The sequence below is a fragment of the Calliphora vicina genome, chromosome 5 (genome assembly GCF_958450345.1).
Source record: "Calliphora vicina chromosome 5, idCalVici1.1, whole genome shotgun sequence".
Lineage (NCBI taxonomy): Eukaryota > Metazoa > Arthropoda > Insecta > Diptera > Calliphoridae > Calliphora > Calliphora vicina.
This window is the reverse complement of record NC_088784.1, coordinates 37,295,839-37,315,046: the sequence shown is the minus strand read 5'-3', so window position 1 is coordinate 37,315,046 and position 19,208 is coordinate 37,295,839. Positions and strand designations below refer to the sequence as shown.

At 32.7% G+C, this 19,208-nt stretch overlaps 1 protein-coding gene across 2 annotated transcripts in view; it reads left to right on the top strand.

Annotated features, from left to right (window-relative positions):
• LOC135960197 (serine-rich adhesin for platelets) overlaps positions 1-19,208 on the top strand; it is a 251,033-nt gene that overhangs the window by 203,746 nt on the left and 28,079 nt on the right. For both annotated transcript variants that reach the window (XM_065511429.1, XM_065511430.1), the window contains 2 exons: positions 749-1,550; positions 1,685-1,772. In XM_065511429.1, the coding sequence (XP_065367501.1) occupies positions 749-1,550; positions 1,685-1,772 (890 nt within the window). The remainder of the gene's footprint in view (positions 1-748; positions 1,551-1,684; positions 1,773-19,208) is intronic.

The window sequence follows — 19,208 nt, the reverse complement described above, 5'->3', positions numbered from 1 at the left end:
TGTTTTTTATACACGTTTGTAAATTCGCAGAAATACAGACACAATTTATAATGTACACGAATTTACTTAAAAAAACACAACACACTTTAAGGCAATCAGTTGATGTTTATTCGAAAAGCGTCTCTCATAAACCCACTCACGACTGCAACCTCTGCCACTATTTATAACACTGCCATCTGCACTCCAGATTGTTCTTTAACTGTCAAAATTCGAATTTTCTAGATCTTACTAATACATACGCCATCTGTGGTGTACTTTCTACAATGTTCTTTAACTGAATATTCGAATTCGAATACAGCGTTGCCAACTTACGATCAAATCAACTGAAAGCTTTTATTTAATAATGCCCACAGATATGTTACAGTTTGCTATTACAGCACTGTTATTTGAAAGCATTATGCTACTTTTAAATCAGCCCTTAAAATCGTTATATTTGAATTCAAGTACAATTTCGTAACAGTATTAAGTTTTAACTTCAGAAAAATATTCGCTTCTCAACACTAATCGATTTTTGACAAAACAAATTTACTTTTTTTCAAATACTATAATAAATTTCTTTAAAATTTTAAGTTTATTTCCAAATTCTAAAGAAATAAAAAAATAACTTACAAAATCTCTTTTCAATTCCTTTAAAATTCTAAAATGCTACCCTCTCCCTATGAGGAACTTATACATTTACTAAGTTTTACCGCTGAACAATTAAAAACCCACATCTTACTCAAACTCCGTTCATTTCTTTATCTTCTAGAACAAACCAAAAGACGAAGATTTCATCCGTTGCGTAATTTACGACGCATCTTTCGCAGGCGTACGATAACCTCAGCAAGCACAGCTGCCGGTGATACACCCACCTCCACATTAACGGGTACTACGGCGAGTAGTAATAGTGAAAAGAATTTACGCAGTGCTACACTCTCGTCAATAACGTCAGTGGCATCGGCCTCATCGCCCTCCTCACCCCTCACCCATCAACAGTTACAGGACGCGTACTTGACGCAATCATTGCCAAAATCAAAATCAGCTTACAGTTCACTGCTGGGTGGTGGTAAGAAACATCAAAGTCATGATTATAATCTGAATGCGGAGACAAAGACGAAATCGAAACATAAACATAAGAATCAAAAACATCAGCAACAATCCAAAGAATTAGATTTTGAGAGACATCAACAGGAAGCCGAAGATATGTTTGGCACAACAACACAAACATCAGCATCATATCATCATCATCATGTGCATTCATCCTCATCAACGTCATCGTCAGCAACGGCCACTACTGCTGTCACAAAATCTGCACTTTTGAGTCAGCGACAGTCGATGGGTGTGGCCGTTTTTCCCGGCGCCATAAATCGCAGTTTCTTTACGGAACGCCAGAAGCTGCGCAGTGTCGGTGACTCATCGCAGGATTTAGATAGTGGCAGTGGTAATGACAGTGGCACTGGTGGTGGTCATAATTCATCAGCTGCGGAGCGTGTGAAAAATAGCGGTAGTGCCAGTGGTGGCGAAATGTCCGATAGTCAACGTAGTTTAAGTGAAGGTCGTTTAGTTGATAGGTAAGTTTAATTTTTAGTTTAATTTAAAATTTATACCTATTACTAAGTAATGCATGTGGTAATAAGTTTTAATTATTAGTTGTTAGCAAATTTATTTTTGTATGAAGTTTAATCTAGAATTTAATTTTTTTCAGTGATTATTCACGCGATGGTCTCTCCCAGTCGCATGACAGTGTTTTCTCCGAATCAGCTACCGCCAGTAGTTTATCTATAGTTTTAAAGGTAAGTTTCTTTTAAGTAATTTTATTTAGATATACACTGTCCAACAGCATTTTTGGAACAGAATAGCGACCCTATAATTCTGAAAGGGCATGTTGAGAACCAGCTGAACTTATAGTCCAGCTGGTCTGCATTTTTTTACAGTGGGTCAAAGTTTTAATTTTTTGGTCGAAGGTAGCATTATACTAACTGAAAAAAATGTTGTAAGTTAGTGTCTAAGAGAATTCTTATTGTCAGAGTTATATTGTGGAATTTCATGGAGGTCGTTTTCGTGGAAGATCTTAACCCTATAGCTACTCTTTTTAGGGGTCAATTTTACCTTTATTCCAGAAAATCAAAAAAATTCCTTTCAAAAAGGACATTTAAGGATTAAAATATTCTACGAAAATTTTTGCCGGAAAATTAAGGAAGTAAACGTAAAGATTAATGTGTTGTCTGAAACTTAGAAACTCGATGAAAATGAAGAAGGTAAACAAAGTACTATAGGTTCTACGGACAACCACTCGTCAAGCAGTTCACTTGTGACAAAAGCATTGTTTTAATGGTGAACCAATCTTATTCTCTGATGAAGAAATTGATATATTAGAGATTCATTCTCGGCAGCTCTTCTAAGCACGATCATATTGGCAAAAGTCGGGCAATGACAGGATAAGTGGGACACAGTATCCTCATCTTCCTTGTTATAACAGTTTCTACAGTAATCGTTGAATCGTAGGCACAATCTTATAGCATTTGTTCCAAGTATGCAGTGTCCTGTAATAGTTGATACAATTAGCCTCATATTTTTTTCTGTAAAGAGTTGAGATCGAAAATTATTATTACAATTTACAAAAAATATTATTTTTATACTTTTCGACACCTTTTTTGTAGTCTTCAATTCTCTTTTAACAAGAGCCAAATATCTCTCCACTGGCCTTAGCTCCAAGCAGTTTGGAGAATTTGTCTCTATTGGTACAAATACCACATTATTATTCTTGTACCACTCAAGACCTTGCTTACCATAGTGATAGGATGCTAAATCAGGCCAAGAATAAGTGGACACATTAAGAAGTCTTATGTATGGAAGCATTAATTGATGTAAATTTCGGTATTTATAGAGCCCATTGTAACTTTTTTGGGTACTAAACTTTTTTACAAAATTCCCTCGAACATCATCAACTTAAAAATAATGTTCCGGAAGCTGCGAATTTTCCATACGTTCGTTTCGTCATACATTATGCAGCAGGTATATTTTTTGTATAAAATTTTAAACTTGCATTAGCTTTAACTTTTCGTACCAAATAGTCCGACTACTGAGCTAAGCGGGCTGCTCTACTACCGGATGTGTTGGGAAATCTTTTGAAAATGCTTTCTATTTATAGGCTTTAGTCATATGTGGATGACACCTCTTGTTAAATTCACCAGTCAAAAATGTTGCTCGTGGGTTTAAAATTCTCTAGTCGTAGTTCTCAGTGGCTAACTAATTCGATGTTGACATTTGTATTGATTTTTTTATTATTTTATTTATATTCTAAATTTTTGTCGCATAAGAACGTTAGAAATTATATTTTCTACATAATAGTCTCCAACGCAGCTTTGCATAAACATATTTGTATTCTCCATTTATTTGAAAAAGCCATCTGATTCATAACTTTACGATACTGCAGAACTAATTTCTCTATAAGGCTGTCTGAAACTTAGTGTAACATACAAATGGTGAACGATTATTTAGACGGAGTTTTTAACAAGTTTCATTGAGCTTGCTTCCCTTCCTATTGCATAGATCTCCAGATCCTTTCTAGTAACATCTGACTTCAGAACTGCTGGGTATGTAACCAACATTATATTCTGCAATGTAGTCGAGACACCATTCGATGTTCTGTGAATTTTCCTGACTGATCGTTGCCGAGTAATTCATCGGTAGCAACTTGTCCGTAATTTCAACAAATAGATCAAATATATCAGTTCATAGATACCACAAGGGTAAACATATTTGGTAATTATACCCTACACCACCATAGTGGGGAGGGTATTATGCGTTTGTGCAGATGTTTGTAACGCCCAAAAATATTAGTCTAACACCCACCTTAAAGTATACCGATCGACTTAGAATCACTTTCTGAGTCGATTAAACGATGTCCGTCCGTCCGTCCGTCTGGTTGGCTGGCTGGCTGTCCATGTAAACCTTGTGCGCAGAGTACAGGTCGCAATTTTGAAGATATTTCGATCAAATTTGGTGCATATTACTTTTTCGGCCCAAGGACGGAGCCTATTGAAACTGGCTGAAATCGGTCCATTATTTCACCTAGCCCTCATACAAATGTCCCCTCAAAATTGAACTTTATCGGTCATAAACGTTTAATTTATCCATGTATCTACACAAATTTCGCTCCAAATAAGTTTTATATATACAAAATTCATGTCACCAAATTTTGTTACGATCGGTCCATAATTAGTCATAGCTCCCATATAGACCCGCTTCCGAAAATCACTTTAACGTGCATAAATCGCTTAAAAATGTTGGTATACACACAAAATTCAACATAGTTAACTTTAATATAGACATAAATCACACGACCTAATTTTATGGTGATCGGTCCATAATTGGTCATAGCTCCCATATAAGGCCCACTTCCGAAAATCACTCAAAAATTTAAATTATTGATATTTTAAAAGAAAAATATTTTTACTCATTTACTTGGTGTAGGGTATTATATGGTCGGGCTTGACCGACCATACTTTCTTACTTGTTTTTACTCGTTGATAGTCCCGGTCCACACTGTGAAACATTTGCTGCAAAACATTTGAGTTTGTTGATGAAAGGGGAAAGAGGAATGAAAAAGGGAACTTTGTTTCATGTACATGAAGTTTTTGTTGAGTATGTCATCCACATTTATTCGTTCGTATTCGTACTGTACAGAAATGTCAAGAACTGAAAAGCAAAAACTTCACTGTGTGGACACGAATGCAGTTTCAAAAGAGAATTTAAAAATGTTTTGCAGCAAATGTTTCACAGTGTGGATATTGATTTGAAATTAATCTCAAGTTAATGTCAAATTAATGTCAAGTTTGAAACATTTATCTATTCAGTATTTTACATGGCATATGTCTATTAGTTAAAATTGCGAACATTGATAGTATAGAATTGAATTTGGGATTTTCTTGTAGTGTTTTGGAGACTTAAGTAAGTAAGTTTCTGGATATCTGCTTTGATTGTGTCGTTTGTGGAAAGTTGTTCATGTTGTGTGAACTTTTCCGAGTTGTGCAATTTATCCTGCTCAATATTTGTTTGTCTCCCTTACATATTTTACATTTCTGATATGTTGTATTGTATTTATAAGTTTCCCTCTTTGCAAACCGAAGATCCTTCAAAATCTTCAATAAATTTTGTTTACATTGATTAACAATAATAAAAAAAATGGTAATAATCATACGTGTAAATAAATAAATATGTGTTTATTTTTTCGTTAACGACCATCACCACCCACTTTTCATATAATTTACATATTAATGATAAAAAGTAACAATGAATTGTACAAATAAATTAATTTTGATTAAAATCAATTTAAATTGATTACAATAACAATATGTGCCAGCACAATCACAAACGCGACAGACACATACACATCAATAAATACACCCATACAAACACAAAGATTAATAACAATTTGTTATTGAATCATGTAATAAATACATTTTTTTTTAAATGTAAATTAAAATTAATGATTTTTATTACACTATAGATGGTGAATCAATTTACATACAGATTCATACTACATACGAGGCTTATATGAAAAGTGTGTAAAAATGTTTAATAATTCTTGTCTAAATTAGTGCATAATCCTGTTTTTGCACCCTGATCTATATAAAAGAAAATAGCTTCGCACAGTGAGAGAACTGAAAAAAGTGGAAATAAATCTAACTTCTAAAAGGATAGCCCGATTTTAATAAAATATCCCATAGCTATAGAGGAGGTGTTGAAAAGTTTAAGTTTTGATTTTTAGCTTAAAACACCAAGGGGGTACCGAGTCATAATGCCCCAAAGTGGGGCACCTAGGGTATATCAAAAACTAAAAATGATATATAGAATCTACTAGAAGAAATCTATAAAAAAACCGCTATAGCGATACATTATCTCTTATAGTTTATGAGTTATTCGCATTTGAAAATTGAAATGTTAGTTTTTTTACCTACCTTAGTCTGCTTTTTTGTTAATAACGGATCCAAATCTTTCTCGATTTTCTGTAAATGTATTTTTTTGAATTAACAACGAATTTATTAATATTCTTTAGAAAGAATTGTTTAAAAACCTCTACTGAGTCAAAAGTTATGCGCATTTAAATTAAAAAAGTATTTTTTTTTGTGAATTTTTGTTTTTTCGAAATAAGTACTTACATTAAAATATTTAGTTGTACAGAAAATAAAAACAAAATAAATAATTGCCCAATTCACAATTGGTGTCGAAGCGTCGTAATTTTTTTATTAATGTTTTGTTTTTGTTTCGAAAAATTTGTTTGAAAAATATTTATGACATACAATGCTACAATACTACGACATCAATTGTGAATTGGGAAAATGTGTTTATATTTTTCTAAAAGGTAACATTTTGGGAAGTCTTATAGATGAACAATTTCAAAATTTGTATTACTGATAGAACCAGAGTTTTCCGAAGTAGACCTATTTTTTTATCTAAATTTTTTGACAACATTTTCTCTGATGGCACAGCTGCTTTAAATGGTACCGTGAAATACCTCCCAAATGAAATAACTCCCCACGAAAAAATGAAATAACACCCAACAAATTTTCTATACAACTTGGGACTTATTTCATTATGAAACAATTCCTAACGCATAGGGAGTTATTTCATAATTTTTTGTTGGGAGTTATTTCATAATGCAATAACTCCCAATGAAACAACTCCCAATGACATTTTTGTTGGGTTTTATTTCATTTTATTTTGGGAATTAGGAGTTATTTCACTGTATTGGGAGTTATTTAATTTATGTTGGGTTCTACTTTGCAATAGCAGAACCCATAAATATAAAAAAAAACTGGCTTCACTCAGAAAAGTTTTTTGCATTGCCCGCCTTTGGCCGGGCGCAAAGGTTTTCTCCTCTGGGGTGTTTCAAAAACCGGCTTCGCTCAGAAAAGATTATTTATACATCGTCGGCCTTTGTCAGGTTGCAACGATTACTTAATCTGGTGCGAAATGAAAATCGGTTTTTTGAAATATTATAAAACCTTTCTGCAATGAAAGAAATCTTTTTTGAGCGAAGCCAGATTTTTATACACCCCGGAGGAGAAAACCTTAGCGCACGGCCGAAAGCCGGCAATGCACAAAACTTTTGCAAAACAATGCAAAACTAATTTTCTGAGTGAAGCCAGTTTTTGACACATCCAAGAGGAGTAAAACTTTGCGCTACGCTATACGCCCGCGATGCAAAAATTGTTTGGTAGGCGAAGAATAATTTCACTTTTGTAGTTCCTTTTTTTAGATTGCATAAATAAATAGCTTCACATTGGGAATTATTTCATTTCTATTGGGATTTATTTCATTGGGTGTTATTTCGCTTTTTTGGGACTAATATTTTTAAAATTATGAAACCGCCGATTATTGGGAGTAATTTCATTTTACCCTTTGGTAGTTATTTCATATTTCAAGTTTGGGAATTATTTCATTTTTGAAGGGAATTATTTCATTGGGAGTTATTTCACTGGGAGTTATTTCATTTGGGAGCTATTTCACGGTACCGCTTTAAATTAATGAAAACCTCTTTTCTATGTCCCAATATTTTGCAAAGCGAATTTATAGTACCATGGAGTCATAAAACTAAAAAAAATAATATTTTTGGGAATTGTGGGATTTCTATACCATAATTTTGAAAAAAGTCTTCTATTAATTTTCACATTCTGAGTCGATTAAACGATGCCCGTCCGTCCATCCGTCTGGCTAAACCTTGTGCGCAAAGTAGGGTAGAAGGGGGAAAATTCGCCATAGGTGCACATCTGCCAACACCGAATGAATAACTTAAAAACCGGGTAATTGATTTTGTTACATTATGTTTTCGTTTATCGATGGCTTACCATCTATGAAAGTTGTAAAGTTTAATTTTACATATTGAGGCATACGCTATTGATTGTTTTTCAGTAAGCTGTGAAAATATTTCAGTGTGTAAATTTTTTGTGCTAACTTCTTTGGTTTTTGTGATACAAAATAGATACTGGTTAAAGAATGAAGAATGTCAATAATAGTGAACAATAAGTGACAATAGTCTTTTCGATCATTTAATTTGAAGTAAGAAAAAAATTTATATTAAAACTTTAAACTCCCCCTGGGGCACATTCACCAGAGACAAATCTGCCCTCTCCCTTTGGCGCATTTACCCCATGGGTAGGGTCGTTTCGCCGTTTTTGTCAGTATAGAAATGTTAAAAAAATATGTATATTAAGATGAGATAGGCAAGATTGAAATGAAATCGTCTCAAAATAAAGAGGCTATGGTCCCCCTTCTACCTTACAGTTCGCAATTTTGAAGATATTTCGATTAAATTTGGCAAATTTCGGATTTTAAGATTGTAAAGTATTGACGATTTATGCAGTATTTAAGAAATAATCGTACAGCCCTCGTTTGTATGTACAAAGGCCTATTTAATAAGATAAGCAACAACACCAACTACCTACCACCACAACTGTAATGGCAACAAAGAAAAGCTATAACATTAAATTGATACAAGTATTTATTAAATCGAATCATTCTGTTGTATCACATCGCTTTTGTTCTGTTAATAGTGAATGTATGTTGTTGTTATTGCTGTTGATTTTCTTTGTTATTTTTGTTGTTACTGCTGCTGGTTGATTTGTCATCCATCAGTAGTGAGTGTTCGTACGTACGAGTATACTATGAGCCATAGGTTTGGTGCTGCTGTTACAGGCGCTATAGCTTCTATTGCACTTAAAAATCACAACAAAAATACATTAAATGAATAGAACAATGACCTTTTAACATTTGAATGATGTGGATGCATCATCTCATCATCATGCTGCATGCTACTTGTGCTCTTACAATACAGTCATTTATGTTTGGATGCATTCACCGCAACAATAAGACATTAATGTCTGCTAAATATCTGTTTTTTATTACTTAGTTTGTGTTTAAAAATGATGACAAATTTATATAAAAGAAACGTAAATTAAAAAAATATCAATTGCCAAGAAACTACATACATATTTCCTTATTTTGATGATTTACTGTGGAATAGGAGTTAAGTTACAATATAGGCAACAGACGACAAACCACAAAGATAGTAATATATTTCAATCTAAGTTAAAAACGAAACTCAAGATGCAGATTTAAATAAAAGCAGGTCTCTCAATAGACCTAGTTGTTTACACAGTGAACCAAACAGATTGTCTAATGAAGGAATGGATGTCTTTGAGATTCATTCTCGACAGCTCTTTTAAAGACGAGAATAAAGGCGATCCAAGTCCAATTATGCAGTGCATTGTAATATTTGAAACAATTAGCCTTATCTGTTCGCGACGGGATGTATGTATATTCGTCTTGTCAGCGTCATATAGGGGTCATGACGACCTCTCTATAGCACAAGTGGATTCATAGTGAACAAAGTACAAATAAGCTTTATTTCTTTGATAAAGCAAAACTTAACAGAATTTCTGTTAACTAGCAAAGCATAAATAACCTCTTAATTTCAGAATATACTTATTAGTTTTCTAGTAGCTCTCTTATACTGGTCTTTTGACTTTTATAATTTCCTAAAGCTGGCTAAAGTTGGCTAATGAAAGGACGCAGCGGTGTAATGCTAATATAGTTTGAATACAATGCATCCCTAAAAAGTTACTGAATAAAGTTATGAAGCGCTTAATGAATGACCCTTTAGTTTTGATGTAATTGAGAACCGAAGATCTCTTTGTCGATTTGTCAAGATAGCTTGGTTGGACTGAACCCAAATCACTTGTATCTTTTCGCATTTTCAATGAATTTTGAGAGTAATGTACTATCTTGAAAATAATAACATTTTGTACGACACCAATATGTGTTAATAGGTCTCCGTAATATTATTTTACCCTTGGTTTACAAAAGTATTTTTGACAGATTGGAGTGATTGAACTCTTGTCCAAATGCGGAGTCAATAGTGTGTCAATATCATATGTGCACAAATCAAACATGGCGAGAAGAAATTGAAAAGGAAGAATTCACATGGTGCGTTGTGTAATCCCTTTTCATTCTAAATCCATCCTAATTATTTAATAAACACAAGTTGTAAAATGTGACGCCGTAGGATGTCATAGAGACCCGGAACTTTGTCGATTTTAAAACGTATTCATTACCTCTATAAAGAAAGACGAAGAATATGGCAAAATAGGCTATTTGCTTTTATAACCATAGTAATGCTCTAAAAAGTTTCTGATTTCGATAGGACGATGAACAATGGATATTTTAAGATGATGAGTATTTACATTTGCATTCAACATCATTTGATTTCAGACATAGTGTTTAGAACTTAATAAAATATAAATTAAATCTAATCCTAAAATATAGAGAAAACGGAATGAAAATTCTCTCAAAATGCTATAATGCTACATTCGGGTGGTGAAATTGCAATCAATAAAAACCTAAATATCGATCCCATTAATTAAAAAGTTGTCCACGAACGTGGGTTATGTTTAAAGTTAGGTTAGGTCCAATGGATAGAAACTTTCACTTTCTATAGAAGTAGCTAACATGGGACGGTTAGTCTTCGATATCCTTATGGTACCGTGAGTGACACAGCTTGTTGATATCAGTGCTGCTATGTATCAAACCATCCTCATTCCTTGATCTCCTACATCAAGGAGTGATTCCTAAAAAACAGAGTCGAATTTCCCAGTAATTTGAACCTGTCCTCCGCAAAGGCCGGACAGTGGCAGAGTAAGTGAATTGCCTTCTCCTCCTGCAATATATGTTGAAATCATGGGCTTTCTTCTTGGCATTAGTCGAGATAAATCAGTGACTTTATGACGAACATATTGTGACATGTTTAAAGATAATAACGATATATCCAACTATCAATTGTATAAGTCAAGGAATTCGGGATACATTTTTCTATCTTACCTTATATATGGAGGACAGAGCATGAATATATTTGTGGTTTTTCTTATTCAGTAATCTACTAAAGGTTCATTCATCTAGAGTTTTTTTTTTAATTTTAGATAAAACACTTTAAATAAAATTATGACCCAAAAGAAAAATCTCTGTCATTTAATTTTAAGAGAACATTTCTTTAAATGTTGACCGTGACTACTCAACTTTCGATCATTCTTTCCAGCATTGCTAAGGGATTCTCGCAAATTTCGACTTCACATAACCCCAAAGAAAAATGCAGAAGTGTGATATCACACGATCTAGGCGGCCACTTGACAAGCCCGGAACGCTGATTATCGTAATACAGCTAAAAAAGTTGGATACGTTATTGCGGTGTGATTCTTTCCCTGATAAATTGTCAAACAATACCTACACACAGAAAACAGATTGGTCGGAATTCGGTTACTAATATTAATATTTAATAAGATAAACCAAAAATTAGTTGCTAGTCTTAAAAATATTTAAACACAACCCATTTTCAATGTCTAGAAATGCAAAATCACAATGGCAATCGAATCATGATTTCAATAATTGAAAAATTGTTCACTTTAACCGATATGTGTCTTTGCTAAATTTTATTTTACTAATTCGAAAATTACAACTGAATTGAATTTAGCATCGTTCGCTCCAAATCCAAATTATTGGTTTTGTAATCATAAAATTGTTTGTAATAAAAACCTTAATTGCAGAAATAAATATTCGATTACGCTACCTGAATAATTGATTACAATACAAATTAATTCGATGTTCTCTACCGAAAGCAATAATGAAATGGTGTTGAGTTTCTGACATCACAATAAAATAAATTAAAATTAATTGAAAATTTTAGAATACAAAATACATCAGAAAATAGAAAAATATAAATAATTAATTGGTGATTAATATTTTGATATATCAGAGTAAATACATAGGTAAGTTCAGTATCTTCAAATGTAATTTTAATCATATTTATGCTTCTGCATCCATACATAAACATATTTTGTAGATGCATTTGCATGTTTAAAATTTTGTGTCCTGAGTAAGAATGTGTTTCTCTTTTAGATTTTTTATCAACTCTCTACGAAGGATGTTACTTTTAATTCCGAAACGCAGTTTGATACGTAATGTTTTTAAGCTAATCATGAAATGAATGTATATTATAATAAATTTAAAAAAAAAAACAGTTTTTATTTCAATTCACAAAAATAAAAGAATCGTACCAGTCGTTATCACCGAATTATATATTCAGTAATTTCAACCGAATTCAGTCGATAGTACATGCAACCGACTGAATTCGATTGGCGACAAATTCGGTTGTGAACACGAATCTGTTTTCTCTGTGTAATAAAAATATGATAATAGTATGACACCAGGCATTTATGATCTGTTGAAAAAAACCTACTACTCTACTCTATTGTTTCCAGTAAAAATTTCATGAGATTTGACAGATTACTTACTTTTTCAATAAACTTGAGAATAAATTGGTTAAAATTTTGTTATTAAACATTATTTTGAATGACAATAACGTCCAAACTATACATTTACTAACATAATACATCGGAAAGACGATTTTCAGTGGTTACAATCGACCAGAGAGAATTCGGCGATATATTTTGGTATAAAATTGATTGACTATTTGAAAAAGTGTAATTTGCATACACCATACAGCATGAAAGAACCTTGTATCTCATTTGTTTCATCATGGCAGCGCAGTAGAACGTTTATCTATTTGAACTATCAAAAAATTATATTCTTAGCATTACTTACCCACCACCCTGTATTGCAGTAACGTCTACTTGATTTCGAACCTGTATAAGTGATGGAAATAGATTTTACTTAAGGTTGATTGGCGAACAATCAAGTAGAGTCGAAGGAACCCTGTTTTGACAAGACCACACCACTCGTCAGATCGTAATGTATATTAGAATGGCGAGTTTGTTAGACCCAACGTGTAGCATATATCTGAGTATTTAGGTCATTAAGTTTAGACCCAGCTACCTCACCAATTTTTATTCAGTATTGTTTGACGGTTCGTTAAGAAAGATTCACAGTATTTCAAAAATCAAGGTTCTGTGAGAAATGTTTTTCGTGCACTTTGACAAACAATGGCTTTATTAATAAATAATGTTGGTGAACAGCTAATTTCGCGTACCGGACATGTAAAGAGAACGCCAAGATCCTTTGAATTTTGTCTGTGGGGTTATGTGAAGTTAAAAGACTTTGGCGAGAAGCCAGCTTCAAAGACTTGGAAGGTAACATTACTAAATTATCGAAAATTGGACTTTCCGAATGGACCACGTATAGCGTAGTGATAGTAAATGTCCGATATTATTCTGTCGGGTCATGATAAAGATTCCAACATCCAATTCCAAGTGTTTAAAAATGAAACTCTAAATAAATAACCCTACACAACTTAGAGCAGCAGAATTCAACCATAATAGTTGCAGTTAATCAAAAATTTAAAATTTTACATCCTTAATAAAACTCTCGTGAGAAATAAAAATTTCATCGTGAGATTCTCATTTTTTTTCTTAGTAACACTGGAGATTCAATTAAAGACAATAATAAGTATTGATTTTCTATGATTATTATCTGACCACTGGTCTCCGTACATGAGCAACTAACTAACCAGTCGGTTGGTCGGTTGGTCGATTGTTTGGAATGGTTGGCAATGCAAAAAAGTAAATGAGTGCATCATGAATTCTAACAACTTTTTGTTCATCGTTCAGCTCTCTGTGGGTTTGTGTGTTTGTTCATTAAATGCTTTTAAGTAGTCAAGTGAATGTTTGTTATTGAAGCTTCTTATTGGAGATTGTTTCTACTTCTTCTACGAAGACAACAATGCCTAACTACTTCTTTATTCTTCCTCTACTGCTGCAACTTGTTGTTTCTCTACTTCGTCTTGGTCTTAATGTTATATTCCAACATCTACTTGTTGTATCTAAGTATCTACATACGGGTATCTAATGCATTTAACTTTTTTTGTTGTTGTTTTTATTGTAGTAGTTTTACTTGTTGTTGTTATTGTTGGTGCTGTTAGTAGTGGTAGTAGCAGCAGCAGTTACTTCTTTAGCTGGTTAGTTTACACAACCTGGTTAACAAAATAAATCGCATTTTTATGCTATTGAACTCTTGCCAAGTTTTCAACACAAACAGTTTTTAACAAGTCTTTTACTGTGGCACATCTTTGTCAAGAATCCCACAGCTATATCACAGTTTTCTTAATAAATAAATAACTCAAACAAAAATATTATTATTGGTTTTTGTTTAAAACAAATACTACTTTCATATTAATAATATCATTTAAATCTATATGAATAATATCTGTAATTTAATTAAAATTTAACTAAGTGCTTGTGTTTTAAATGTAAAAAAGTAACAGCAAAAGTGTTTTATTGTGAAAATTATAAATTTAAATAAATGGAAAATGTTAAAGAGAATTTCTCTCATCCAAATCATTACTAACGCTGAAGACGACAAAGTGTTGGTTTGAATGCATATTTATAGCAAAGAATGAGATATTTTATTCCTTATAAGGAAATACTGCAATAGTACAAGTATATAGACAAATGTGAAATCGTTAGTTTCAATCCTACAAGTATCAAGTGATTTTTAAATGACCTACCTTCAACGTAGGTGCATTGTTGCTTTAACAGAAAAAATGTTGAATCAGAAAGAAATTTGTGAGAATATTATTAAATTTAATATTAATTGGTTTTTATAATGAACCGTATTCAGAACATATTAAGGGTTTAGTGATGAGTTCTTTTCGCATGGAATTCTGATGAAAACATTCCGGGTTCTCATCTGGTTTTATACTCTTAATTCCTTATTCATAATCAACTTTTAAATTTATTAAAGGTTTATAAAACAGATTTTGTATGAAAATTTTGTTTGATAAACCTTTTTTTTATTTTCCATCAAAGTCGAAAAATATTGAAAAAATGGATAGTTGGTAAATATCAATTTACCTGGACAAGTACAAAGCAAACAGTGCAATTTTTGTTTATTCTTTTCTTAATAAATAGGTCTATCAACAGAATATAAGAAAATAATGATGATCCGTTACATAGTGGTCGATATATTGTATCTAAAGGCGGACCAAATTACATAAAAATGGTCTGTTTTTTTTAAAAATTGAAAATCAGTCAACTTTGAAGGGCTATATTTTCTGAACTAAAATCTGATTGTAATAAGAGTAACAACATATTTGAAATCGTTGGACAATTTACTGTAAAATAGGTTTATTCAGTATTTTTAGGGGCACATGAAATTTTTGATTTTTGCAACCTCACTTGTTCTACGGGCGCCACTGTGCGTCGTTAGTGCTTCGATTAGCGTCCCACAGTGGTATAGAAAAAAAAATAGAGGGAAATAAATATGTGACTTCTAAACGGTATGTCCGATTTGAATGAAATTTTTTCATGCACAAAGGTGCTGTCGAGTTTTGAACTTGGACTTGGGTCCAGCAGGGGCGCGTCCAAGGGTCCTCAAATTAGGACATCTCGGGTATGTTACATTTTTAAAACGATCCTATTTCTTCGTTTGTGTCTTTGCTATTAATTATACTCTTATATATTCACATTTGAACATTAAATTTTCAAAAATTTTATCCACCCTATCTATTTTTTTGATAACAGCGGGTCCAAATATTTCCCGATTTTCTCCAATTTTCCTTTATTGGACTAACAACACATGTATGTATGTGCCAAATAGAAAAAGAATTGTTTAAAAATAATGACTAATTCCAAAGCTATATGCATTCGATTTTTCGATAATTTTTGTGTCGCGTCTCTTCGGTTCCAATTAGCAACGCAAACCGGTGTATTAGTGTTTTTATTGTATTTTAATATTAGGGCATCAGATGGTCTTGATAAGCTGGGCATTAGAATACAGTGTGACGGGTACACTGAAAGAAACATTCATTCTTTACACCATTTGCTCTTCTTACTATGAACTCCACCTATATCCGACCAAAAATAGATATTTAAAGTCGATTTTAGTGATTAAAGGCTATCTATGGATACTACAATGAAATATGTTATGGTGTATTAGTTTAATTTAATTTCACACTACAAGCAAAATTTGTTAATCAACTGTACCGATTGTTTTCAGTTTCATGAGAAATCTTGCTAAATGTTTCTTTTTTCGTACTTTCTACATTCTGAAGTTTTTTATTATCTTATGTAGTCTTCATATACAGATAATAAGTTTCAGATCAGATAATAACTTTCTATTAAAGAACCCATTGAAAGCAGGATAAATGTGCATTATTTAGGAAATAAGTTCAATGTACAAAAAATGCATGCTTTTTGTCTGTCCTGGGCCATTTGTTTTTATTGATCTACGACATGGTATAATGATCCAATTGGAAATATCTTCTTGCTATATCAGATATTAATTTACGTAGAATATGGCCAATCTACAAACATTGTCATCGCCAGACTTATAAGGCCTTCTCATCGGAATCGAAAAAATTAAGATGAAATGATTTCTGTAACATGGACAAGGTCGACTTGAAACTATAATGAAATATTTTTAACATTACAACGTTCGATACATAGGAAGAGGCGTGTCACATGTTATTACGCTGTCAAGATAGATAAATGTATATTTGTGGTTGAGTTTGTTATTTACCCAATTTGTATTTACGACCCCGAAGTCTATTTAGTGATGTCCGTCTGTCTGTATAAACCAACTTTCCGAAACCCCAAAATAGTTTGCGAAAAAGAATTATGCATTAATATATCGGGTATGGTCCCGATTTTAGGGAAAATTGGTCCATAAATGGTTAAGTATGAATATTCTAGAGACAGAGCTGTCGGATACACTTTCTAGAATTTAGTTTATCAAAATATTTGTTTTACACTTTCACAACTTTTCTGTAGGCTGAGGAGATTTCGTTGAAAATGGTCACATCATTAATATGTTGTCGGCGTAATCAATATCATTTGAAATGAGATTCAAATGCTCTTGGTTCTCATTCTGTACCTCCCTATCCCTTCATACCATAACGTTATTAACCACTCCAGGAAATATAAGATCACCATATTTCCTCTCCACGTTCCCATCATCTAAATGGCGTAAAACTGGCCGTATCCGCTAGTGCAAAGTATCTGACAGTTAGTCTGTTCTCGGTACACTCATGCGAAAGTTCTTAATTTCAGTGTATAGTCTTGATGAAGGACCCTAGGGAGAACTTAGGAATACTAATGCACGCAACTTCAACAAATAAGTAGATAACAACAATGTATTTGTAAAATACAATACAAAATTTAGCTAAACAGATAAATAAGCTATACGGATAAAAATGAACAAATATTTTTACTGTACTGCTATTTACATATATATTTGTTGAAATTACGGGCATTTGTAGCTTTTGAACATGATGGTTAAGCCCATAATAATATATGGTGGATGTCTGTTTGCAATTCCATCGACGGTAGGTCATTTGATACGATCTTACATACCACGACATCCGCTATTTCATACTATCTTCTATTTGACCTTAATGCTAATAACGATCCTTTGAACTCTCATTGGGATGTATCGGTGAACTCCCGAATAATATTGGCTATTGCACACTCACAACTTTCTTCGACAGAGGGATGCAATCTCTACAAGGGAATCTTCAATGATGGATGGAAGTTGAAAGCAGTTATGGGGGTGACTATTTTATACCTCACCTATATAGTAAGAAGGGCTGCGAACTGGTTGAATTTTTACCCAGTATACGGAGAGAAGAGGGGTGAAACTTTTCTCACTCCTTTGCAACTTCTACTTGGTGCGGAGTAGATTAAATTATCATATTGTTACGTTTTAACCTTTTCAAAACGTTGGTTTATTTCCTTTAAATAAACCGGATACTTTTGATTGCAAATAAAAGCCGTTTATTAGTTTAAAAATTGTAACAATTCTTTATTTATTTAAAATGTACAACATAATTAAATAGTCGCTTAGTGTTTTTTATACACGTTTATAAATTCGCAGAAATACAGACACACTTTATAATGTACACGAATTCACTTGAAAAATAAAGCACACTTTAAGGCACTCAGTTGATGTTTATTCGAATAGCGTCTCTGATAAACTAACTCACGACTGCAACATCTGCCACTATTTATATCACTGCCATCTGCACTCTAGATTGTTCTTTAACTGTTAAAGCTCGTATATTCTACAGCTTTCGAATGCACACGCCATCTCTGCCACTATTTATAACACTGCCATCTGCACTCTAGATTGTTCTTTAACTGTTAAAGCTCGTATATTCTACAGCTTTCGAATGCACACGCCATCTCTGGTGAACTTTCTACAATGTTCTTTAACTGTCAAAGCTGGTATATTCGAATTCGAATATACGAGTCGCAGCAAACATTCAGCGTTGCCATACCTGCGATCAATGATCAACTCAAAGCTTTTATTCAATGTTAATAATGCCCACGGATATATTACAGCATTATGCAACTTTAAATCAGCCGTTAAAATCGTTATAATTGAATTCATGTACAATTTCGTATATTATATGGTGTTAAATAATGTAAATGCCTATCTAGTTACTGCATTCGCTTAGATCTTCTTTCTTTGGTAATAATTATATATATATATACCCTTCAGTTCATTCTGTTGGAACTGTAATTGTCAAAAGTATGCAGTGGTTAAATCTTCAACATTTTAAAAAGCCAACATTATTGGTAGGACAGTTCTCTTCGCTAGGACAATTCTCTTGTGTTTTTAAGAAAATCCCTTTATATTGCATGTATTAAAAATATCTGCAAATTGCAGTTCTGAAAGCAGGAGATAATTAATAGTGAAATCATCTATGCCGTGACAAATAAGTAGACTTTACTATATCTAAAAAATTTCCATTATATCGAACTTTTTCATACACAAATCTTCGTAAAGTAGACAAACTATCCAAATTAAATGTTATTAGCAATTTGTTAAATTTTTTCCAATACGAATAAAAATAACTGGGTTTTTACTGAACAACAGTTGTCGGTCACTTCAAGTTAATTATAACTGTGTTTGATTATAATTGGAAACTTAGAATTAAACTCAGTTGTAGGTTGAATTTAGTTTGCTATATTGGCGAAATAGCTGGAAGTGAATTTAGAATCATCACAAGGTAATGCAGAGAGTAGTGAATTAGGTTACAAAGTAATGGGTACAACACAATGATAACAGGTTTATAAACAGGATGTATTATTGCCACAAATTACTTCCAAAAGCTTAACTGCAATAGAAGCGTTGAGTTAAATTTGAATATATATCCTCAAAAATAGTTTTATTTAAATTTAATCTTGTCACCACAGCAATTTATTTGTAATTTAATCGTG